Here is a 26,778-nt window from a genome sequence, read left to right on the forward strand (position 1 = left end):
TGTAAGTGAAGTGCAAGCAGAGTTTCAAGCAAGCTTATGACTGGTGTCACTGCATAAGAGACACCATTGTTACCATCCCTTGATGAGCAGTGAGCATTACTTTCTAGAATTACAAATCCAGCACATTTTATGCTTACTCTTAGAAAAGAGAATATCAAATAAGTTACTGTCCACTACAAGGAAAATATATAAAATGCAGAGCTTTTTCTTTCTTTTTTTTTTTAATAGTATTAATGTACTCTAGTTTCTACTAGCTTTAAATTGACAGATGAACACTGAAGTGTCATTTCACCCCACCCAACTCCAGCAAGATTTAATTTTATAAGACTTTATAATGAAGAAATTCAGCACATTCCAAAATCTGTCTTGTACACTATTTCTCAGGGCCCAATTTCTGAAGTACCAGTTACTCAAGAAGACTAATTGTCTGCAGATCATTTGGCTTAGTCAAAGCAGGAGCAGCATATAAAGACAAGCATTATCTGTATTAACATTTTGCTAAACGCTGGAAACAATTTTCCTAATGAATACTGGTATTTACTGGAGATGGAACAAAAGCCAGCGTTCCATGAGACACCTTCCTCTGTTAACAGTATCAGACAATATTAAGATGAAAAACACACGCACCCCTTATCAAGGCATCTGAGGATGGTTTCTTGTTACAACGCTGCCACCATCGAGCCTAGGTATCTTCTAAGCCATACGATTCAAATCTATGAAGTCTGTGGGCTCTATCATTTGTACTGTATACGTACCTGCTGCTAGCAAGTATTTCACCAATTCAAGATGACCCTCTTGAGCAGCTTCCATCAAAGGTGTTGAGCAACCAAGTTCTATATCAGCTCCTGCTTTAATAAGGAAGTCAGCCACTTCAGAAAACCCTCCACAACATGCCAGAGTAAGAGCTGTCTCCTGTGTTTCTTCTGTCTGTGCATTTATATTTGCCCCTAGGAAACAAAAGAGCTGTTATTTTAACTGACCAGAGACAGGATGGAAACATCAATGACGATCACCTCCACAGTTTAGGTGTTTTAGCTTTGCTCTGTAGTTACAGCACAGGCCAGATTAGAGGAATTTGCACAGAATACAGAAGTCAACACTGCATGCTTCATAATGAATGCTAAAGAAACAGTGATTTCACCTTGTGCCAGTAACAAGGCCACCATCTCTTCATGACCTTCGCGTGCGGCTTCCATGAGAGGAGTATAACCTTCATCATTAACTTCTTCCAGGTTAGCTCCCCTTTCTATCAGGAGAGCTGCTAACTCTACATGTCCACCACAAGCAGCCAGGGTGAGGGGAGATTCAAATGAATCTGCAGGCATATTCACTTGAGCACCACTGTCTAAAAGCAAGCGTGCTACTTCCACATGTCCATCCTACAAAACAGAGGTGAAAACAGAAATCAGAAACCGTCAAAGTCATTTAATGCATTAGTTGCAACCACTACTACATGCACTAGGTCTGAAAATGACCTAGAGGAAGCTTATGGTTTAATTTATGACATTTTTATAATAATTGGATTAAATTGACATTTAGATTTCCACCTACGCTTATGTTAGGTTTAATTGCATCAGGAAAAAAGAGCTAGATTTTCTTTCCCCCCTTTCTTGTGCTGAGTAGGGGAAGAGTTGTGGGGTAAGACATTCTTAAATATCCAGCAAAATACCTGGGGCACAGAAGTATTATAGATAGCAAACAAATACCATGACTAAATCCACTGCATGACTAAACCTCAAACCAAACACTACATAAAGAAAAGAGACTATTTTTCTTTAGAGTTGATTCATAGCTTCTACAGACAAAAAAGCTCCAACTGTCAGTTTCTATATCCTGGGAAAGATACCTGCTGAAAAACTTCAGTTAGGTAGGTTGACAGGAGGAGGGAAGGCTGGAACACACCTTAAAAGGATAATGAAAAGTGACTTGCGGTGAACCAATCTTTGCCAATGAAGGAAGAGAATTAGGATTGCCATAGCTGTCTTTCAGACTTACCAATCAAAGCAGATAAACATAGCTGTTAGCTTCTCCAGAAGCTACTACTGAACTCCCAGTTCCTTGAAAGAGCCCAAGTACCAGAACTTCATGATTTATCTAAGGTGTGTTTTGTAGAGAGCCACAATATCTTTGAGAATAGGCAAATGCAAAAAGGTTTTGGCATCTGGAAAGAACACCATCATGGTTTCTCCCTCTCACATTGCTAACACAAATGGAACCCAAACTTTTGGAACACTTTGGAGAAGAGAGCTTGGAAAACCAAAACACATAAACCATGCTGGTAGAAGACTCAAGTCAAAGAAACAGTGCTCAGTGAGAAACAAGAGTTCTGATGGTCTAATCAGAGGATGTCATACTGAACCTTTCTTCAGCATATACAGGTAATATGATATAGTAAAAACAAAAGGGAATTCCAAAGTGACAGACTTGAATTGAGGTATGCTGTTAGTATCTCTCAGTAGAGAAAAAAACATTTTCTGCCTTGTATACTGCAGATGCATACATTTTAGGTACATCACATTGATCACTGTATTTACTATTCAAAGAAGAAATACGGATTCTTCTAGAAGGGGAAAAAAAACTGTTCAGACAGCTTTGATGATTTAGCTGTGTTCACAGAGTTCTATGCCCTGACACAGTGGTTCTTCTGGGACAGGATGGTAAACCTGGACTAATACTTTAAACTAGCCCCAACACTTACTGGCAGATTTTCCTAGAGAAGAGGATACTTCCTCCCAATATAGTCAAAAAAAAAAAGGCCAATTTCAGTGGCGAAAAGCAGATGTTTTTATATTGTTTCCTTGGAAAGAAATCCAAATGAAGTTGGGCAATATTAAAGAGCAAAAAAGACATCAGAATACCCCTTTGCCTGAAGTTAAAACCAGAATTGTTCAGGTTAGGGCACAGACCCCTACACATGATCATAAACTGGAATTCTTACTTATATCACATACTAATTCCCAACAGTAAAGACTTTATCCATTAAGAACAGCAATCTTAAGTGAATTACTTCCCCATTCTGATCTCATCAGAATCACTAGCCAGTAACTCCAACAGCTAACACAGAGCAACAGAAAATAGGGAAAGAGGGATATCAAACCGGCAACTCCTGACAATGCTTGTCTCGTTTAGGTTAACCATGAAGCAGGTACTAGGTAACATGAGATTAACAGCAACCAAACGTGTAAATTAAGGACAGGCTGTTGTTCTCAGTGAAGCTGGCCGAAAAGCCAACCACCACCTCACCTAACCAAAATGTATTATCTTTGGTGTAGTACTCCAATGTGACCAGAACCTAGTACCAAAACTTGGAGGCTCAGATACCTCATCAACCTGTATTTCTTTGCAACACTAGTTAAAGAACACAGAAGGCTAGCTGGCAAAAGTCACAATAACTTGCCAGAATGGTTCCCTTCCACAAGGGCGTAGCTAAAAGATAACAAGAAACTTCATTGCTAGATTCGGAGCTGGAACTTCAAAGGATCAGTTTCCTCTCTATTGCTTTTAAAGATTAAGTACACATTCTGCAAACTGGTCTGAAATACCCCAAAATAACAGCATTCAGACCAGCAACATAACTTCCCCAGATTAGACATTTCATAGACCCCAAGTTAACATACTGCTCAGACTATTATAAGAAGTGACTAAATCTAACATTTAGTTTGCAGCCATGCTGCAATCTCCTTTAGGTGACACCATACACCCACCACAACTGGGTCCTTCCAAATTCCTTATTGGCACTAGGCTCTCATACAGGGAAGCCTATTCAAGGATACTATTACCATCTCACTATCAGAAGACTTCAACGCCCCTTGAGATGTAATAATCTGACCTTGGTCACTGCCATCATCACCTCGCAGCTGCAGTAAAAGAACAACTGATCCTCCTGATCTCAGAAGACTAGCGGGGAACATTGCAGCCCATATTCTAGGGATTATAGCTTACTGGAAGAAAACTATTTTTTCCTCCATTCTCTGTGCTTCCTATGAAAACAGGGAACTAAGAACTGAACTACTTTTGAACTATGTTTTTGTTTGCAAAACAAAAACCTCACATTACCATTTACAGAAACCTAGAATAAAGCAAACTGTCTCTACGTGCAACACTTATTTCCTGCTGTGGTGAAAGGATAAGTGTAATGCATTACTCATCCAGTTCAATGCACTTCTGGAAGGCTCACGCCATGATGACCCGTGAGACCTTATTTATAAAGACAAAGGCAGAAAACTAACTTCTTTATACTGCAAAAGAAACGGTGACTTGGGCTCAACCTCCTATAGCATTGCAAATTAATTACCCCTACACTTCACATTGGGGACATTTAATACAACATACCACATACCCAAAATATAATTTTTTTTCCCCCTAAAACTTATTACACTAAGAAGTTGCCTGTGTTAACTATACTAAAGACTTTCTTACAGTAACAATTAAAACACTCAATTGCACACCTAAACCAGTTTGTTAACAAAGGCCCACTTCATTTTATCATCTCCTCTATTCCTCTCCCACTGAGATGGAAGAAGTACAAATAAAGGCTGTTTACCATGCAGGCCTCCATTAACGCTGTGTGCATCTCATCTGTTTTATGTTCTTGATCAGCTCCAGCTTCAAGCAAAAAACGAACCATATCTAAATGGCCTTCAAAATGAAACAGAACAAAATAAGCAAGCATTTAATATCGTAAGTTTTTAGTAGTACAGAAAACACATTTAATGGAATTATTTAGATTTTCATATGTTATTATAAATTTATAAGTTATAATTCATAAATCTGCTCTTTAAGTCCTCTAATGAAAATCAACTGCAGAATGGTCAGACATCAGACTGTCTTTTCCAATGATACTGCCCAACTATGAAATTAAGATAGACCTCCCTAATTCAAATTTATACAACAGGAACTTGTGACTTCAAGCTACAAAAGACTGTGCTTGTTCCTTAAACAATATGTCGTTATACAGTTGAGTAAGTGTTCCAAAGCAGCATACATTTTGGAGGGGGAATTATCTTCTGAAGATAGGCCCGTGTAGATCTGAACTTAACTTTAAACTTTTTAATCATAGCACTCAGGAATACTTCTGAGAACTTCAGGAACATGTTATGACATAATGTGTATATCTGACACTACTTTGAAAAGCTTCTATTAAATTTTACCAAAGCTTGTTTTTAACTCAACTCTATTATGGCTTCCATTGTTCTAGATAGAATGTGTCCCTTAGAAATTATACATTTTATCCTCCTAATGGGCATCGAGTTTCAAGACAAAACTCTGTTTTACACAAACGAGGATAGGTAAATAAGGTAGCTCAACCTTCTTGCCAAAGGTTATAAAGGAAATCCCTAGTCAATGAAGATCTTGCATTACATCACACCTACTAAGTTCAACATTGCAAGAAACAAGAGTATCCCTCCAACATTTTCAAGAGTACCATTACAGAAAACTCTCTGTAATGAACTACTATATATTGCAGGAATTCCATGACAGTATCAGATCCATCTCTTCCGATGGGTTATACATAACAAGTATCCTCCAATTCTAACTGCAGAGGCAAAACATAAATCACTATTACAATAATCTGCATCCTTATAGTTTCTATTAGGAGAAAAACATTCATTGGTAATTGTTTTTTGTTTTTCTGCTTTTTTCCTTTGGAAGAAGAGAATCTGGAAGCCCAATGGATTACCATGGCACCAAGTTATTTTATGTAGAAACTTTGAACTGCACAAGAAATTAAGTCCACAAGTGTTCACAATAATGAATTAATTCATAAACAACTTCCAAAGTTACAGTTGAGGAAGAGTATTCAGTAATAATACTAGCATTTTACCCCCATCAGGTATTCTAAAAATATCTAGTCTAACCTGACATCTCACTAACAACTAACGTGTTTTCAGAACTTGCAGGTAGTTGGTGAAGGGAATCTGAACGAAATGGAAAATGCAGTAGTGGGGGAAGAGGAAAGTGGTGCTGTGCCAAAGCACAAGTTCGGACACAGCCAGTCACAAGATTTTATCTCCAGCATGCTGAATGTGTGTCCACCACATTTGGATACAAGTAGACAGGCTTAACACAACTACACCAAGGATGAACATTTCCTGACACCAAGTTTAAAATTAAAATCTGGTATTCCGTAAACAGTTAAGAAAACATTGAATCAAAGTTTGGCTGGAACCCTGAGTTAGACAAACCCCAGAAAATAAATTTCAACAACAAAAACAAAATAAGGTACAAAATAATACCTTTGTAGCATGCAAGTGTAAGTGCACTTTCTTTGAACTCGTTGGAGTGAGTATTGATTCCTGCACCATATTCCAGCAATACTCTTGCAACCTCAACATGACCTGCACTGGCTGCTTCCATTAAGGGGGTATGCCCATTCTCATTGTGGTCTTCAATGTTAGCACCTGCTTTCAATAGCACCTTCACTATGTCAACAAAGCCCCCAGCACAAGCATAAGTGAGCGCTGTGTTTCCTGCAGAGAAGAAGTTTGCACGTAAGTCCTTTCCGTTACCTAGTCCTAATACAGAAAATTTAGTTTTTAAAACTCTGAACAAAACCAAGTACATCACAAGCAGCAGCCTTTTACCTCACAGTAATGTTACTCCAGCCAATAACTTCAACACAACTATAATATGAAAGTTTTAACACTAAGCCAATATTAGAAAAATCGGCATTTTTTACTTTAAGCTTCCTACTTCAGCACACAGAGATCAAATAAACCTCAAACTCTATAGTGAGCATGAAAATTGCTCGTTGTGTTTTGTTGTTGATTTTTGTTTTGTCTAAAATAGCATCCATTGATCCCTTGAAAAAACATTTATAAAATTATTGCAACTTAAAACTGTAGTTCTGAAAATGACAATCACATGTGGCCATGATTTAAATGTTACAGTAAATTTTAAGTTCTACTAAGTATGACTAAACATCAAGATAAAATGAACATTGCATAGTTCAACATCTATCTTTAATTTGAAAAAAATGTAAATTCTATCTTAAGGTTAGCAAAACTGAACAGCAGTTTAATACTCTCAGCAAGGTTAGTTAAGTTGTGGTCAAGCATCGTCACAGCATTCAATGCCCAAAGACCTGTAGCTCTTCTTTGGTAAAAGCAATAGACCAAAGTAACTGGTCTCGACCAGCTATGTCCCCTGGGCTTCTCAATGGGCAATTTTGGATTATTAAAGTGAGAGAAGTTAAACTTCATGAATTCTTCTGGTCATCTAATACCACAATGGATTTCAGAGGAACAGTGCTTTCCATTACAGTTAATATTAAAAGCAGTCTTCATACCTTTATTCGGCCATTATTAAACATGTCCAATATGCATCTAGCCTATTCTTAACCATTCATGTCATGTTTTCTTGTAAGTTAAAACATCAGATAAACCCACTGACATTCATAAGCACTTGGCTTATGTGCTAATTTTGTTGATTCTTCAACTTCCTGCTTCCCAGTTACCTGTTGAAGACTGAGCATTGACATCTGCACAATGAACAAGGAGAAGTTTAACAATATCTACATAGCCTCCACTGGCAGCTGCCATTAAGGGAGTTATGTCTCCTTTATTCCCTCGATCTTCAACATTTGCATGCATTGCTAGTAGCACCTAAAGAAAAAAAGTTCAGTTAGTATGAATAAATTCTAGCATTGACATTTTGCTTTTAGTTCAGTCGGGCTTGAGAATGATTCCCCAGTCAGCCATGACATTCCCTTACATTAATAACAACGCAAAGCACAAATGGTACTCCCCAGGAATAGCGTATAATTACCACCTGTACTATACTCTGCTTCAGAAAATGCTGTTTTTCTACATTTGTTCGTATATGTTAAAATCAACATTAAATTACAGTGCAGTACTGACGTTTTCAAATGCCACAGGGCAATTCACTAACCAGAGTAACAGAAGAACTATAAACTTCCATTAATGACCACAGCCCACATTAAATCAAGCTTACAGGTAAACGGTTTTCCCTCTGCACACTTGACCACCACAAAAAAAATGTAGCTAGTCACTTTCTGAGTTACACTCAAACCAAATAAGCTCTGCTATTGAATACACATATGAAAGTCAAAAATTAACCCAAACTAATGCACTGATGACACAGATGTCATTAAGAAACAGACTGAGTGACTGAGACATAAGTCTTCAGAATGTAAGCCCTTGCATTTTTTATTTTGCCGATATTTTAGATCCTCTTGCAATGTCTGCTTGGCAGAACACCTTGACTGCATCTAGAACAATGTCAGAAAAACAGACAAATCATAAAGCACGAGATATATTCCTCACACAAGCCCGTTAAACCTTAAGGCATGTATGATGACATTTAACATTAAAAAGACAACCAGCAGCTGTAAACCCACATTAAGGTGTATTAACTGATACTCCACTTAGACTATAAAAATTGTTTTAATCAGAATATCTAAGATGTTTAACTATCAAAGAAACCCCTTAGACAATGTTTCATAAAGGTTTAATTGTGAATGTATTTGTTACTTACTTGTGCCAATTCATAGTATCCAGCTGAACAGGCCAAGCAAAGGAGACTCTCCCCTTCTTCAGTATGTTCATTTACGCTTCTTCCTTCATCCAGCAGCTTCCGGACAGCATTTACATCCCCATCTGAGCATGCTTCTGCCAAACTGCGACTGGAAAATCATTTATCACAAGAGTAAGCACAAAATAGACCTACAATAGATGGGTAGTGTTCTTATGCAAGGAAATAGTCTTTACTAAGTCTTTACTTAGTGCTGATGGCAGCACCAAGTTTTACTAGGAAATATACCTTGCAGCTTTATTTTTTTTTTAAAGAAAAAAGTACATATATACATTATTTCAATTGGTGAAACGGAGACAGAGGCCTTGCTGATGTCCATATTAGCTCTTGTTCTCAGTTGCTAGCTTAACACTAGCTCTTATACAGGCTACATGCAGAAAAGTTCTCAGAACAAAGTAATTTGCCATCTGTGCAAAATACAGAAGTAAACCTCATTGATGCTATTCACACTTCTCTGGAATGCCAGGTACACACAGGCTATGACCATGACAAGCTACAGGTAGGAAGGCAAGTTTCCAGTAGAGATAAAGCCAAGAAGTGAACAGCCTAGCATCAAAGAGGCTACTAATACCAAATATTGCTACAAAACAAACTTCCTGACCATTGTCTTTCTCAAAGTGGGATTATTTCCTTCTCTGCACTAGCCCAAAGCTTTTGTTTTTTTTAAGCGAACACATGAATTTCTTCTTAAGCAGCCATTCCAAACAAAGAAAAATCCTTACTTCACCTAATGAGGTCTTAAAGGAAGAAACGAGAGGAGTCTTACAAAAAGTTTACCATCTTTCCTTTCATACAACAGTAAAAGTACATTACAGAACTTTTCATATGGATGAAATACACCAATTGAAGTACACATTTTTTTAAACAGCAACAACACCACAAATCCTACACTGAACACTAATAACTGATCCTTCAAAAGCCAAAATAGGTAATTACAAGCTAAGTGTTAAAAGGCAATGACTAGACATACCCCAAGTTCTTGGCATCTAAAAGCTCAGGAAGTTTATAATCATTACTTTAACCATCATTAACCTCTGCACTAAAGAGAAGAGCTATTTCTCCTGATACCTAGGAAAGCACACTAAACCAATCTAGAAAAAGGTGAGTGAGCTTCAATTTATTTTGAACCAAATCTGTCTCTTACATCTTTTTCTGCACCAAAAAGTGTAATTCTAACAGAAAAGACAACTGCTAAAGCATGGCTAAACACTTGAGTGTAAACAAAATTAAGTCATTCTCAGTATCAACTCAGTTACTTATCTAAATGATGACACCATTTTATTTGGAAAACATATACAAGGAATCATAGTCCCTGAGCCACCAGGAATGAAAATACAGCTAATGCCGTGGTTGGAGAAGGAAAGGGAGGAAGAACCTTCTACTAGAATCGGTAGTGGACTGTATACGATGTATTCCCTCTTGTATAGTTTATTTACAAGGTATGGATGCTTATGTCTTAAAGCAAAAGCCATTATATTCAGATTCATTAAAAGGCTTTAACTTCTCTTCTGTAAAGGAGACAATCATTCAAGAAGTTTACTTGCGATGAAGAATATATCCATCTGACTCCAGCATTTCCTCAGGAAAGCATGCAAGTTTCAATTTTTCAAAAGACTAATGGTTAAATTATATAAAGGCTTTATTTTAAAAGGAACTCATTTGCCAGATACCCAAAAACGTACTAACTGTGTACTAACTAAATGTAACTAAACTGTGCTAGTCACAGAATTATTTAGGTTGGAAGAGACCTCCAAGATCACAGAGTCCAACCTCTGACCTAACACTAACAAGTCCTCCACTAAACCATATCACTAAGCTCTACATCTAAACGTCTTTTAAAGACGTGAGAGAATAGACCAACTCCCACCTCTCTACAGCCTCCTTTAAGGTACCTATAGAGAGCGATAAGGTCGCCCCTGAGTCTCCTCGTCTCCAGGCTGAACAACCCCAGCTCCTTCAGCCGCTCCTCGTAAGACTTGTTCTCCAGACCCCTCACCAGCTTCGTTGCCCTTCGTAGTAGTAGCTGCTAGATAAAACAAGCTGAGATCTGACCTGAATAGAACATTCAGGTATCTGATCACTTATATTTGTATTATAATCACTTTCAGTGTTTTGACAAAATTGATAATTTCACCCACATGAAAAGAAATAGACTTTAAGATTTCTGATCTGAGATTTGAAGTTCAACAGTATATGCAGTCACACCATCTCAACAGTTTAGGAACAACTTTTATTCACTTATCAGAGTAGAAAGTACTTCAGGTCCCCTCATGATGCTTTTAAATTACCAATGGAGAAGTAAGCTTTTGGAGCTCAATTCTATAATCATGGGAGTTGAATGCTATCCTCATTAATTATCACCTAAAAAAAGTTACCAGGTATATAGTTTTGGGGTTTTTTTTGCCCCTAAGTTCTTGAGCAAGATTCCTGGGCAAATCACTACCCTTTAAGTATTTGTATTAAAAGTTGAAAGAAAATACTATGAACTAGATCCTTTAGTTTCCACAAAATATGTGGAGGCAGTAAATAGAGGAGTATCACCAACATTTCTACAGCTAAAAGCTTAACCAGTTTTTGAAAAAGAAATTAGTTATCTATTACACAGAAATAACAGCATTTCCTCTAATCTACCAATTAGCATTTTTGTACTTCTCTTATACTTCTATGGTAAGAACCTGATGCGGCAGTAGTTACACCTCCAGATTCAATTAACTTTGCTTATGCTAGTACTACAGCAGAAATATTACTAAGGAGTAACTGTAAAAAAATAATTTGAAATTTAAAAAAAGATGTTCCATTATTCAAAAGCTGTGGGTGGGGAATGATCAATACATACTTGTCCACTTGTCCTGCATTGTGATTGTTCTCTGCCCTCATCCGTGTCAATGCAGCAGCAGCTTCATCCAGTGCACAGCTGACAGAAGACGTCAGTCTTCGGAGAACCTCAGGATCTGCGAAGGCTTTACCATCGGCAGTGGACAATTTACCAATTCCTTCAGTGTACGTTCGTTCATCAGTGAGGTTAGTATGAAAGTCACACAAAAGAAATGCAAAAACACTATTTTAGATTTCAGCCACATGCACTATTAGTTGAAAATCATTTGCAAACATGCCAGAAAATCAACTACTTAAAACTGTTAATGCTTGTCTACAACCTGAACATTTAATTAACTGTAATAAAGCACTAATAAAACTATCTTTCACAAATTAAAATACATATTAAAATCTCGGGGAGGGGGAGGGATAGATACAGGACTACAGGACTAAGGGGTTAAAACCCACTCACAGAAGTATGGGAAGAATGTATTATTCCACAGGCTTGGATTACGGTTATCTGCGTGTGAAGAAGAATTTCCCACTTTGTTCACCCAAATCCACACAAAATGAAGTGGATTTACCTCTGATACACTTTTTTTCTTATTTGAAGAGCAAGAAAAAAAGCTATAAAAATTAGCTGAAATTCCCACTAATGTAACATTCTAAACTGTACAGTTCCAACTAGAAATATGAAATAAAGTATTTTAAGTATATTTCAAAATAATGTCCCCTCTATACTAACATTTCACTACACAGTAGAAACACTTAGAACTTTAACATTTGCACTTTGTCATTTTTTTTGGTGTTGTTTTAATCATTTTCTTTCCTGCAGGACTAAATCTGAAGGACAATACGGAATACTACCAAAAGCAGCTATTTATCTCATTCTTTTACATGGTTGATATAAAGTTACAGTACAGCTGTGTAGTTTTACTCCACAGGTTTTATTCCATAAAGTTTATCACAGCCTTGAACACGGTTATATTCGCATATACAATTGTGAAAATAGTGTAAGGAAAAAAACAGGTGTAACAAAAAAAAAAGTTTGCTAGAAACAGCAAATGGTTCCTAGTTTTTAGATTAGCTATCTTTACCAGTGATGAAACAGTAACTTTTCAATTCCTTAGCAGTTAAATAGAGTCACATTTGATACAAACCTCTGAAAAAAAAAATGCATTTCATATCTCTGGACATTTGCTATTTGGTATGCGCACACTTCCACAAGATTGACTGACACCATGTTTCCCACAACTAGCTTGCAACTATTACAGTACAAATACTGAAATTACACTTTGAAAGCGTTGAATGCTGTCTTCAGACACTATTTCCCCAGCTTGAGAGCATCAGATTTATTTTACATTAATGCAAGAACCAACATTGGCCACATTTTTGTGTCCTAAAAACAACTTAGGACAGCACATGAGATGCTTTGTCACATAACCTTACATCACTGTCGCAGAGCTGGTAAGTGCTGGCTTAGCGTTCAAACTGTGTTGCTGGGAACAATGAAGAAATCCTATCCTGTCAACTCCAGCCAGACACCATGAGGAGACGCAAAAAGTACTTAGACGACTGAAATTGAGAGTACACTAAGAAGACTGAGATGCTTCAGGTTTGTGGCCAGTTCTGAGCGCATTACCTCCCCAGCTCCAACCCCCTGTCTCTAGATCACTTTAGATCACTTCAGCAATATCAAGAAGCTACGAAAAGGAATTTATAATAAATTATCTTCTCTGTGATAAAATGAGAAATCACAAGTAGATTCTAACCACATCACACCTGCCTGGTTTTCAAAGACAGGCTAGTGCTAGTCCTGACTAACGTCCATATCACGCTAGGATTCTGTTTATCTTCAGTCAAAAATGGCAGAACCTTGTCGAAGAGCAGTCAGGCCAACAAAATGTAGGTGTACAGGCTCCTTACCCCACTTCAGAGGCTGCTGGCGATGTGAGCCCTTCTACCTCCAGACTGTTGAGGACATAACCTTTTTAGCCACTGTTGCTAAACATAGCGAGGCTATGAATAGCAGGACTCAACCACCGCAGCTCATGCCTCACATTAATGTGAACTGAACGTGTTGGTAGTTCACAAAGGGAAGCAAGTTGGGATTGCTCAGGAGCAAAAGGTCTCTGCACCCATGGCTCCACAGAGCAGCAGGCCAGACGGCGGGGTACAGCCCTTGGGGAAGCGCACAGGGAACAATTCAGCACTGGCCACGCAGGGAAGCCTTCTGCGTGGCTCTGATGCCCCAAGGCAGCTCCGAGAGGAAATCACCCAAATGTTTACACTAGCTAGTTCTGGTGGCAGGGCTCACTTGCGCTAACTTGGAGTATATCTGCAAGTACTGCCTAAGGAAAGAAAGGGAATTAAGATTTCACAACACAGCACTGAGACCTCATCTGGGACTAGCGTAGCCAAATCTGACCACCACATTAAGCAAAATGGAAGAGTACAAGAAAGAAGTCCAGAGGATTTGGAAAAATGATCCCTGAGCAAAGGCTACATTTAGCGTAAAAGGAGCATAACAACAGCAGTTTTCCTCTACCTACAACGGTCTCAGGAAGGAAGACTAAATACCTCTCTACTGCTAGCAAAGGAGATGAGAAATAAAAGCTCCAGTCAACAAACAAAACAGTTTCCTGGCTATCTGCAACTAAACTAGATACCCAAATTATTTCAAATGATTCAGGTAGTCAGACAGACAGGATACCTAGACAGGCCACAGAATTAACCTCTGTGCATCAAGAAGGGATTGGGTGAGACAGCTGCGACAGATGTATGTGCAGGTGATCCTGTCCCCGTATGGTGGGAGGGATTACCTACGCCTCTTAGGCTAATTCTTTGCTAATCTCAGAGCTGTAGAACCTGGTTAGTGCCCAAGAAGAAAAGCGGTTGGATCTCATCGGGATGAGGTACAAGCAAACACAACCTCCACTTGGCTATTGACTCCATTCCTGAAGTTTGTTCTTTGAAGCCTTCATACGCAGGATTTCTGAAGCCAAAAGAAATAAGTCACTGCACAGATCTAAGTCCTGTGTCCTATGAAGACCAGCAGGACTCAACCACTGCAGAGCTCCTGCTCCAAAATATCTGTTTTCATGGATTTCCCATGGCTTCTCAAGGGGATTACCAACCCACAGGTCACTGACCCCTCCCCCTTACAGGTGTTAAAAAGCACACTGACAGCTCACTTTACTGTTTCCTGCTTTGTTCCCAAAAAGGTGATATAATCCCAAGGACTTTGAGAGTGTAAACTGCAGAAGCCATTTATTTACATAGCCAACTAGGGCTCAACAACCCTGGTGCCACTCCTTGGTGTTAATTTCATTCGTATCAGTTGGGGCAGGGGAACTACACGACAGGACACTGTTGTCAAAACAGAGTTCAAGGGCATCATGACTCAACAACCTGATCACATTTTTATACACGGTAAAACTAAACAACAGCCAGCCACCTGAGGCAGAGCAGACATTTGTTAGGCTGGAGACAGTAAAAGGGAGTCAGACCACAAGCATTACCAAGCTGGATGCTGCTACTGCTGACACCTGTCATTTATTTCTCTTTTGCAGGTTTATAGTACTATCTAAATAATAAGAATTACCAACCAGCTCAGTTTTTACTTCTGTGACTTAGGATGACTATGCTAGAATGTTATTGCTGTAATACTCAGTCATCTTCTAATCTCCGACTTAATTTTGTCGGAGATAATTCCCACTTGTTCCTGTGTCACTCCACTAGTTGTTCCAAACACCTCACGCACACATGGACAGCAATAATGAGCTCTTCGTCTTCTCCCATCCTCCACTAGAAGCATCCTCAAGAGGATTCTCCACGCCTGCGATCACTTGTGTGTGAGAAAGATGAATTCAATTTTCCACATTATTAGTCTCTCTAGCACTTTCCTGAGTCACAAGAATTGATAAGGACTTCAGAAAATGCCTGAACTGAAACCTACGGTGTTTGACATTCTGCTTACTGTGGCACAATGTCACACTTTCAAGAATGCAAGCCACCAGAGATGCTGTATAATATCTTTTTCCCCCATGGTCTGATCACTGTCGCAGGGTAAATCTGTAAAGAGAACAAGGGAGCCACTGCAGACAGATCTTTACTGAGCACAGTCCAGTCATTAATGATATGGAGACAGTGACAATCTCAACGCAAAGTTAAAGGTTACCACTAGAATTATCAAGAGTATGTTTAGAAGCAACCCAAAAGGAAGTACTTTTGTACAACTGCCATACAAAAGGCCAAAACAAGTGAATTTGGAAATAGATTAGACAGGGTCACAGAAGGCATAGGCTTCACAGTAGCATTACAGACAGTGGCCTAGACAGTCACACTGTGCACATCCCTGAACAACAGTTTGGAAAGATACAGAGAGGAGAGACTGCCATCTGCACTACGAGCTTACTGCTTTTTAGTGTCCACAGCTACTCTGCTACAAGCACAGGGAGCTAGTCACACCGTTCATCTAAACTTTAGGGCAGTTCTTCAGGTGAACACCTGCTGCTGAAGCCCCATGCTTATGAATCCACAATGCCTGGGAGATGCAAGGCCAGCACTGTTACATGACGGGTGAAAAAAGAGCCCTTAATCCTATCCTCTCCTGACTGGGGATAAACAGTGAGCTCCTCCTCACCCAACACATCAACATGCCGATCTCTAAACTGAAGAAAAAAAAGGTATTCCAAGGGAACAGTTCTAAATTCCAGGATCTGCAAGGACATGAGTCCTTCTACTGGACCACAAGCCACCAGATACGTGGTGCACAAATTCCAGCTGCACCTGCAAAGAATCTTACCACCAGGTTAAACATTTCAACAGTTTAACAGCTTAACAGAAACTAAGCTTCCAATACAACTGCCTAGTATATAACTAGGTTGACTCTGGAGCAACTGCATACTTCCCCTCTTCCCCCCCCCCTTTTTTTTTTAAAATAAAAAAGCAGCTGTGGCACACAGCATGCCTCAAATTAGTGGCAGATAATGCCAGATGTTCCAGAAGTTAATGCCATACTACTGGACTATTTAAATTATCCTGAATTTGATTGCTGAGATACATTAGACAAGAAGCTCACCTTCTAAGAGAAAGGTTTGCCCAGATATACACCTGTACACCTAAACCCAGCAGTCTGATCTGAAGCACGGACTTTCTCACTGACTGTCAGATCCATCAGGTTCTTGCTGCTGCTGGGTAGCTCAGTTGGGGATGTTCAGCCTGGAGAAGAAAAGGCTCCAGGGAGACCTTATTAGCAGCCTTCCAGTACTTAAAGGGGGCCTACAAGAAAGCTGGACGGGGACTCTGCCAGGAAGCATAGTGATAGGGCAAGGGGGAATAGCTTTAAACTAAAAGAGGGGAGATTTAGATTAGGTATTAGGAAGAAATTCTTACTCAGAGGGTGGTGAGGCACTGGCACAGGCTGCCCAGAGAAGCTGTGGATGCCCCATCCCTGGAGGTGTTCAAGGCCAGGCTGGATGGGGCTTTGAGCAACCTGATCCAGTGGGAGGTGTCCCTGCCCATGGCAAGGGGGTTGGGACTAGGTGATCTTTAAGGTCCCTTCCAATCCAAACCATTCTGTGACTTCACCATGAGGAATCAAGAGATTATCATCTGAAAACTATGTATGTATATTTTCACAATTCAAACACAGAAATTAGAAGTCACGAGCAAATCTTAAAGAACCTACACAAATACCTCAGTCCAAAGTTGTTTCAAGTTCACTGTAGTAAAGGAATGAGTCAGATAATTCCCATTCTAGCAACCACTCCCTTCCTTTTCTATTTCAAGAAAAGGAACAATCTCACAAGAGCATCAATTACTCTGTCCTTCCTAAAGCTCATATCAAGAAAAATACCGAAAAATACTTTAGAGTTAGTAGCTCACAATTAGCACCATTTAAAATATGTTAAGAAGACTGTGGTATGGAGCCCCTATTCATGTGCATCGCACACACGACTGGTGTCAACATATGCTCCATTAACATTCAAAAGAGATCAACACATATTGTAAAACGCTATGCCTGATAGCCCTACCCAAAAACAAACAAAAAAACCTGCTGATTCAGTGTTGATTGTCTTTCCCTCAGTCAATTCCAGCACAAGGTATGATGCAACATACACTTGAATCATAGAATCACCGAATGTTAGAGATTGGAAGGGACCTTGAAAGATCATCTAGTCCAATCCCCGTGCCGGAGCAGGAACACCTCGATCAGGTCACACAGGAACGCATCCAGGAGGGTCTTGAAAGTCTCCAGAGAAGGAGGCTCCACAACCCCCCTTGGCAGCCTGGTCCAGTGCTCTGTCACCCTCACTGTGAAAAAGTTTTGTCTCACATTTAAGCAGAACCTCCTATATTCCAGCTTGCACCCATTGCCCCTTGTCCTACCATTGGGTGTCACGAAGAATCCCAGAATCATCTAGGTTGGAAGAGACCTCCAAGATCACCGAGTCCAACCTCTGCCCTAACACTAACAAGTCCTCCACTAAACCATATCACTGAGCTCTACATCTAAACGTCTTTTAAAGACCTCCAGGGATGGTGACTCAACCACTTCCTTGGGCAGCCCATTCCAATGCCTAACAACCCTTTCAGTAAAGGACGTTTTTTCTAATAAGAGCCTGGCTCCATCCTCCTGACACTCATCCTTTAAATATTTATAAACATTAATCAGGTCACCCCTCAGTCTCCTCTTCTCCAAGCTAGAGACCCAGCTCCCTCAGCCTTATACTGGTGTCTGGAGTTGTTCTTGCCCAGATGCAGGACTCTATGCTTGTCCTCATTATATTTCATTAAATTTCTCCCTGCCCAGCTCTCTGGCATGTTGAGGTCCCGCTGGATGGCAGCACAGCCTTCCGGCACATCAGCCACTCCTCCCAGTTTTGTGTCATCAGCAAATTTGTTGATGGCGCACTCCATTCCCTCCATCCAAGTCATTGATGAATATATTGAACAACACTGGTCCCAGCACCGACCCCTTGAGGGACTCCACTAGATATAGGCCTCCAACTCCACTCCATCCCATTGACCACCACCCTCTGGCTTCTGCCCTTCAGCCAGCTCACAGTCCACCTCACTACCCGATCGTCCAGACCACGCTTCCTCAGTTTAGCTGTGAGGATGCTGTGGGAGACGGTGTCAGAGGCTTTACTGAAACCAAGATAGACCACGTCTACTGCCTTTCCATCGTGTATCCACCTGGTTATGTCCTCATAAAAGGCTATGAGGTTGGTCAAGCACGACTTCCCCTTGGTGAAGCCACGTCGACTGCTTCTAATGACCCTTTTATCCTTGATACGACTGGAGACAATGCCAAGGATAAGTTGTTCCATCACCTTTCCAGGGATGGAGGTGAGGCTGACCAGTCTATAGTTACCCAGGTCGTCCTTCTTGCCCTTTTTGAGGACTGGAGTGACATTTGCTTTCCTCCAGTCCTCAGGCACCTCTCCCAATGCCCATGACTTGCCAAAGATGATGGAGAGCAGCCTAGCAATGACTTCCGCCGGCTCCCTCAGCACCCGTGGGTGCATCCATCCCATCAGGACCCACGGACTTATGGATGTCCAGCTTCCTTAATTGATCCTTCGCCCAGCCCTCATCACCCAAGGCAAACTCCTTTATTTCAACTTCCTCTGGGACCTCAGGGGTATGGGGCTCCTCAGGACAGCCTCCGGCATCACAGACACAGACAAAGGCCATTGAGGCCAATCACCAGCTAACAGACCAAGTTTATGATCTCACATTTGTCAGGAAATCTAACAAAACTTCAGCTCACATGGAACCATCTGCTAGTCCCAGAAGCTTAGCTGAATCTTGTGTTTTCTTAAGGTCTTGAACCACTCTTTCCACAAAGGCAAGTTTTGATGCAAATGGGGACAGCTTAAAAGAAGAATGAAATGAAAATCAAGGTCAAGAAACATACCTTATTTTTTAATGGTATTTGAAGAACCTGAATATGCATGGAATACAGGTAGCTGATTCTACTTTGCTTTCCAAAAAACATTTTGACTTCAATATCATACCGTAGAAGTCCTCTTATGAGACCTCTGCCCCTAAGTAAATATACTGGTAGCAAATACCCTATTCACCATAACATTGTTTACCTCGTCTTTCACATTATTAACAATAAAGATGAAATTTGAGTGGAAACCTTCATTCAAAGTTTTTGTATTCTCAATCTCCCAACATCTAAAATGACACGTAGTTCTGTGTCACAACAAACTTGCTTATCTTACTCTATCACCACGCTACCCAGAAAACTTTGATTATGGCTTTTTCTCATCCTTAAAAAAGAGATCTAAGCTTTTAAAATCACTATGTAACATGTTATCGCCTATTAGTGTACCATTATAAGATTTCCCATTAGTGCTTAAATAAGCATGCAGTTTCATACATGAACATCTTTAAACACCAGCCATTTCTTTAAATAAAAAATATCATGAAGTAACAATTGTTTGAGTCTCCCTTCCTGCTCCAAATTCCTCCCAGATCAATCTTTCTACAGTGTATAATACCGTACTCAAATATAGGCTTAGTCGCTCTTTAAGAAAAAGCATTACTCCCAAGAGGCATATCTGAATGCAAATCAAATCAGACAAGACCATGGTGACATGGATTTGGTCACAATATTTTCAAACACCTGATCTGTACTAGCTCAGCCTAGCCCAGTGCACTGGTCCACCTTCAGCAGCATGAGAAAAAACATTCCATAATCAGCTCTGATTGCTTCTCCACATTATGCATGTGCTTAAATTTTAACTTGGTGGACCATTACTATATTTATTGTTAAAATTCACAATGTTCTCTTAAATACAGCAGGGCTGGATCATCCAAGATAGTTGTACAGACTTATTAAATTTAATGTATGAATATATATTCTCCCTGCTTTCATGCCCGGTACCTTCAGAACTTGCTGACAGTGTTGTGTTGCCACTTCATGTATCAGAGCTTCTGAAGTTGGTTCGCTCCTTTATGGCATACCTCTTACGCCTGCCCCAAAAACCCTTTCCAATTTCAAATCCAACAAATGAATATTGAACCCTCAGCCCAAAGTCAGGATAACTCAAAAATCAGGAATTGGCAAGATGCTAGCTTCTAGCATAGATATAAGTATCTTAGGACAGGCGCTGAATCTTCTGTTCACTACTCCTTCCTCTCCTACAAGATTTAGATTTTGAAGGAGCCTCAAAACAGAAGACACTTCAGCAAGAGGTCATGCTCATTTCCTCAGTTCAAAACCCTTCATCTAACAAGGGACTCCTTCATACTGAACTAGATTTAATGATTTAAGTTTTTGCAACCCAAACCTGAGATGAGAAAAGTTCAGCATTTTTGCTGGAAACCAATCATGCAACAAGGCAAATGAAGCATCTTTCTGACAGGACATTTTATGTGAGCAGAACATCACTGGCATACTCAGTAAATCTCAATTCAGGAAGCATTTAAAACACACTAAGCTTTTACTGTCTCACGGGATGCCTCCAAATGAAAGACAGGAGAAAAAACATTTGAAGTTATCACCTAACCACCTCTCGTGTACAAGCCAAAGCTAGCCACAAACCTTCCTAATGCTTCAATTCTTCATGCTGATGCATTTCCAAATTAACAGCATTTTTAGTACCCTGGCCTTTATCAAAAGGTTTCTTCACAGCAGTAAAACCCTGTAATTAGCACTGCCATACCTTTATCCAGCCAAAAGTTTCAATCATCTTCATATAGCATGTAGTTTAACCTCTGCTTCAGGGAAGCAGGGTCTACTGCACATGTAACTCTGAGCTGATCCGTGTGGGTTAACTGAATTTGGCACTGCTGGGATGCGTTTGAGCAGCTGTGCCTGCCCAGCTGGGCCATCTTACCTCAGCAGGATTGTGGCCAGCTAGTGCAGAGCAACTGCAAAACCTCCCTGCAGAAGGTCTCGCTCCTTCTGGTCTTCCTCAGCCTATGTTGTAGAGTTATTCAATCCGCCTCCCATCAGTGGGCAATCCCACACAGCTACAGAAAATAATTCAAGCTTTCCCAAGCACAATACCTCTACAGAAGTGAGAATAATCTTCCCTATGGACAGTTACCAGCAAACAGAGGATTACACAGGATAAACTTCGGCACTAGAGGCAATCTGACAGCAGATAGACCTTGCTTAACTTCAGTAAGCCTTTGCTATCTTCCAAAACTCTTCTGCAAATAGCTCTACTGGCTTAAGAGCTCCTGTGAGAAAAGGAGCCAGTACTGGTGTCAGAAAAAACTCTTAATTACAGTGCAAGTGAAACTTGACATTATGCCTAACTTGAAAAAAAAAAATCAGACAATGGCAGTGCTAATATTTAAAATCCTGGCATTTCTGAAACATGACCTCAAAAATCACAAGAGGCTTGTAAAAGTAGACAGATTTGTCTTGACTGGGAAGGGACAGGAGGAAGAGCAGGAATAAGGTAGCAAATTCCAAATCCCTTCTGAGAGAAAAGCTGCCTACCAGGAGAAAAGAGAACATCTTGATTGCAACCACAGACAGAGAATAAACATTTTTATTACATAATGGTGAAGTACTTAGACCACAGCTAAGAAACTCATAGAAGCTAAACCTCCCCGAAACATGTTTTTGTTTCTTTGAAATTTCTCATTTAAAAGAATTTGTTCCTGTATATAAAGCTTTAGTGCTTTTCTAGAGGAAAAAAAGACAATATAACAAAACATTTCTACATTTTTCAATTGGTCATTACAACACTATCAGTCCCAGGCAGGAAGTAGTAAGAATTTGATATGGTATATTTTACTTTATTTTTCTAAAATCCTAAAAAATTACATTGAGGTTTTTAGTCTTCTCAAAGACAAACATACACCTGTGTCATCTTCAACAAAGAATATCAAAATCATAGTCTGATCTTAGTTCCAGTACACTGAAACCTTACTGTACCATTAAAATTCCTGTCCTAATGCAATAATTTATCCCTTATATACATTTGATACAAACTTTCACTGCAAAACTGTATTCTTTCCCTGCATCACTACGTGCATCTAAATTTCTCTCTCAGCTTGATTTTTCAACCCTTGCAATTTTGCTAATGCCCTTTTTCTCCCATTATACAAAAGTTAAGCAAATTCTTTAGTTACCTCTTCTTCAGTTGAAATAACAGGAGATATTCTAGTACCTGGCCGCTGCCAGAAAGGCAGATGACAGTACTCCTCCTATTCTTCTTCAGCCAACTGTATCCTGGGCTGCATCAACAGCTGCATGACCAGCAGGGCGAGGGAGGTGATTCTCCCCCTCTGCTCTGCTCTCGTGAGACCCCACCTGCAGCGCTGTGTTCAGCTCTGGGACCCTCAGAGCTGGACGTGGTTGCCCAGAGAAGCTGTGGACGCCCCATCCCTGGGGGTGTTTAAGGCCAGGCTGGATGGGGCTTTGAGCAACCTGGTCTAGTGGGAGATGTCCCTGCCCATGGCAGGGAGGCGGGAACTAGACGATCTTTAAGGTCTCTGCCACCCCAAACCATTCGATGATTCCATTATTCTTATTTTTCCCAAGGCACTCCCACCAACTGCAGTACACTCACCTTTTGGAAAAAGGAGTTTTATGGCAGAACGGCAAGTTGAACATGACCAGCAAAGGGTCTAGCAAATACAGCAACTGGAAAGAGGAGAGCCAATTGCGTAGCTAGGAACAGAAGAAAGATTCCTGCCTGCCAGTAAGAGCAAATAGGCACTAAGTTACCTCAACCACAATTTTTCTGTACTAGTTATTCAGAAGGTCCAAATGTTTAGGTTTCCTAATAGAACACCTTTATAAAAAGAAACAAATTTTGGTCTTCCAAGATTTTCTCCCTATTATATCTCTAGCAAAGAAACATTCACCTGATTACAAGGTCACAAGTTACCAGATACAATCCTCAATGCTTCTGATTCTTTATAGGAACTCAGACATTTGGACACGTTCATTAGAAATATGTATGTGCATAAAGTCTTGCTGATCAAGCAACCAAGTACACTTTCTTTCCTAACACATTACATGTAGTTGGTATGGAAGCATCACATATTACTCCTACATTACACAGATCTACTTTGTCATCAGCCATTTTGTTCGTATCAATTAGCTGCAAAATCCATACCTGAATATATTACAGGATGGATGCTCGGTACAGAAAACTGTAAGGGTCAGCCGCTGCTTTTTCTCCACCAACTATTAGCAAGTTTTACTGTTCACAAAACATCAATCCTTTCATCGAAAGGGTGATTTTTCCTCAGTTGGAGCCTAGCCACATGTGTTCTTGCCAAGCACCACAAGTTCCTCGGTGCTGCCGAAGCAAGAACACAACACAGAACTGCAAATTAGCTGCAGATGTTGCATGGCAATGCAGAGGTGGATGCTCCAGCAGTAATCACAGAAGGTAGAAAGGTCTCAAAGGACAAATGACTTTCACCCATCTCACTGCAGTTAAGCATCTGGTACAAGCATCTGCCTCTTGGATCAGCTCTTGCTTTAGAGAAGCAGCTACAATTAACACACAAAAAATAATACAGTAAGAACTTGCCATTTCTGTCAAAGCCACGATTTAAACAGCAATTCAGTGACTGAATTGCTTTGAACAAAGCAAGCTAGCACAAAACCTGAAGAATTTTATTCAGGTATGGGAAAGTATTCCTATTTCTTCTAGCAGGTACGCAAAAAAACAATTATGAACAGAACAGACTTGTCTAGATTGGTCTGCAGTAGCCACTTCTTTTTTTTTTTTTAAAAAACACATCTTCATTGGGAGAACTAAGCCTTGCTTCGGAACCTAGTGAGTACATATCCCACCCTTATCGAATGTTACAACCAATCAAGGCAAAAACTATTTGGTGTGCACTGAAAACTATTACGCATGAATCCCCAGACAGAAATTCTTAGTCTCTATCTACCACCAATAACTAGGCTTCAATTGACATGTAACTGCTAGTTTAATCACATATTTGATCCTACAGCATCCCTGCTGGCCAAAGCATTTGCTCAGCTAACACTCATTAGGCAGCAAGATGGAGAGGTAAGAAAGGAGCATCTTCCTCAGTCCCAGATCATCTATTTTTGCAAACAAACTTAAGTTTCTTCAAGGAACCTGGCTTAGGAAGTTAAACTAGATCTTTCTAATGCATAGCATTAAGGAATCCTACAAAAGCGGCTCTTAAACCCTGTATTTGAGTTTTGGCTTGCAAGACATATTAAATGTACGTAGACAAATTTGAATTTGGATCTGGAGGAGGGGAAAGCTTCTGTTTACTCATTATGAGTTAATAGCAAAAGTAGAACACCAGACCAAAAAAAAAAAAACCACTGACATCAACAGGGACTGCTGAGTGAGAACTATAATAGAAAAGAGTCAGAAGAAGAAACCCAAGAAATTGCTCTAACTCTGGGACAGCTGCAACCCAGTAACTACAACTATTGAAAGCCACATGTCAAGCCAGGGATGGTACCTGCAGCACAGATTTTTCCCTTGATTCCACCTGTAAAGATCTCATGTCAAATTAGGAATCTATACTGGAATATGTAGGAAAAAATATTCTGTATCCTGCAGAAAAGTATGGTATCTTGCCAGTTTTCCCTCAGAATATAAACTGGTTTTAGTGCAATATTATAGAAGTTCTGACAGTAACTCAGTTGTTTTCTATACACCAAGCCAGAGTAACAGCTAATTCTATCAGCTACAGTAATGCGTTTGTTTGTGATTAAAAAAGCTCTTCTACCCAAGGCAAAGTCCTCTTTCTAACTTGTTTTTGATTGCAAGTAAATTTAATCTTGCATTTTACAGGAATATTCAAAGCACGATACTAACTTTAATCCAAATTAAAAAGGACGGGATTAAGCACCAGTTTATAAACTTACACATTACTATGGACATGAATTTGTTTTGGAGCACCTCTAAGATTAAATGGGAGGTACTGTATATTATATATTAAATTTATATTTGATATTATAATATATATTGTATAATAAATATAAGCTTATTGTTTCACTTTTGAATTTTCTGGAATGACCAAGCTGTTCATTTTTGTTTGTACATGTCCCGTGTCCCATTCCCTCACTCCACCCCAAACATAAGTAAAAGACTGCAGTACACACCCAGAAAGGTTTCCCATGGCAGCAAAGTCTCAATGAATTACTTGGGTGCCTGAAGACTTTTCTATACCAAGCCTTCTCTTCCCTACTCAGTTACCTCCTTCTGCTACATCTTTTCCAGGGCCACAGCATCAGCAAGTATTCAAGAACATTTATAAACTCAAATGCTCGTCTGGTTGTACCACATTTGACAATACCACTGTGATTAGCTAAGAGAAAACGTCAACTACAAGCTGAATTGTTTGCCTGGATTTGTTTAGCTTTTAAATGGACAAACTCAAATGGCAGACTCAGCACATCTGCCCTAGAGACAGTCACCTGCTCGTGTCCCTTCAATGAAGCGTAAGTGCAACCCATGCATACCAGCACGCTCAGCTGGATTGTGATGACAGTATACAACACTAAATGAGCATATCAGAATTGGTATCAACTAGTGAGTGACCCAGCAAGAATCAAAGGAGCTAGGCTCCAAATTGAGAGTTCTGGGCATCAACTCTGACACACCGTATTTCTAGAAAGTATCCAGACTAGGGACTGAGAAAAAAGAATTAGATTGCTAGGGGCTTTAAAATGACTTTAAAGCCCTAAGTCACTCTTGGAGGAATTTATTCTATTTAAGATTGTAGTGCTTACAATACTTCCCTGTATAGCTATAAAGGCAGCAGCCCTATTAATGATCCAGGAGCAAAAACCATCAGGAACTGTAAGGAAGATTGGTTTTGTGTTTTTGCAGAGATGTTACATTGTTTAGGAGGAAGGAATGTGGTATTGAGATATGCTTGCAGTGATAAGAAAGCTTACCTTGTAAATATGCAGACAACCACCATACTCCCTAGTGCAATTAGGTGAAAAACACGGTGTCAAGTCAGATAAGGGAAGAAACATTACCACCTCACAGAGTAAAAATAAAAAGTCAAAAAAAAACCTTGAAAAATAACAGGCTGGCAACTGAAATCCATGTATTATTTGTGAACCTGGACTACCCAGTCAATGGGAAAACAGGGGAGAGGGTCCTAGTCGTAGAGAGATAAAGTGTATAAACTGTGCTACACAACTAGTAGGCGCACTCCTGCTTGCGGGATGCCCGTCATTGCAATCGCAAATAAAAATGCTACGTCACTGAGATCCTCGCCTGAGCCTATGTTATTGGCTACAGAGTGTTTCTCATGTGAATTCCATAAGGAAAGTCTCAAATTCTTTACTTCATTCCATCCAATAGGGAAAACCTACAGGACTATTTCATTATTTTACAGGAAAAAAATCAAGGCTAGCAGTAGGCAATTATTCCTTGATTTCTAATTCTTCTTTTTATGCCTCACTCA

At 39.8% G+C, this 26,778-nt stretch overlaps 1 protein-coding gene across 15 annotated transcripts in view; it reads right to left on the reverse strand.

Annotated features, from left to right (window-relative positions):
- Positions 1–26,778, reverse strand: part of ANKHD1 (ankyrin repeat and KH domain containing 1) — a 119,679-nt gene that overhangs the window by 65,636 nt on the left and 27,265 nt on the right. For all 15 annotated transcript variants that reach the window (XM_066977287.1, XM_066977284.1, XM_066977292.1 and 12 more), the window contains exons 3-9: positions 11,390–11,546; positions 8,497–8,644; positions 7,457–7,604; positions 6,237–6,470; positions 4,544–4,638; positions 1,142–1,379; positions 756–947 (exon numbers count right to left, since the gene is read on the reverse strand). In XM_066977287.1, the coding sequence (XP_066833388.1) occupies positions 756–947; positions 1,142–1,379; positions 4,544–4,638; positions 6,237–6,470; positions 7,457–7,604; positions 8,497–8,644; positions 11,390–11,546 (1,212 nt within the window). The remainder of the gene's footprint in view (positions 1–755; positions 948–1,141; positions 1,380–4,543; positions 4,639–6,236; positions 6,471–7,456; positions 7,605–8,496; positions 8,645–11,389; positions 11,547–26,778) is intronic.

This window comes from Anser cygnoides, chromosome 14 (genome assembly GCF_040182565.1).
Source record: "Anser cygnoides isolate HZ-2024a breed goose chromosome 14, Taihu_goose_T2T_genome, whole genome shotgun sequence".
Lineage (NCBI taxonomy): Eukaryota > Metazoa > Chordata > Aves > Anseriformes > Anatidae > Anser > Anser cygnoides.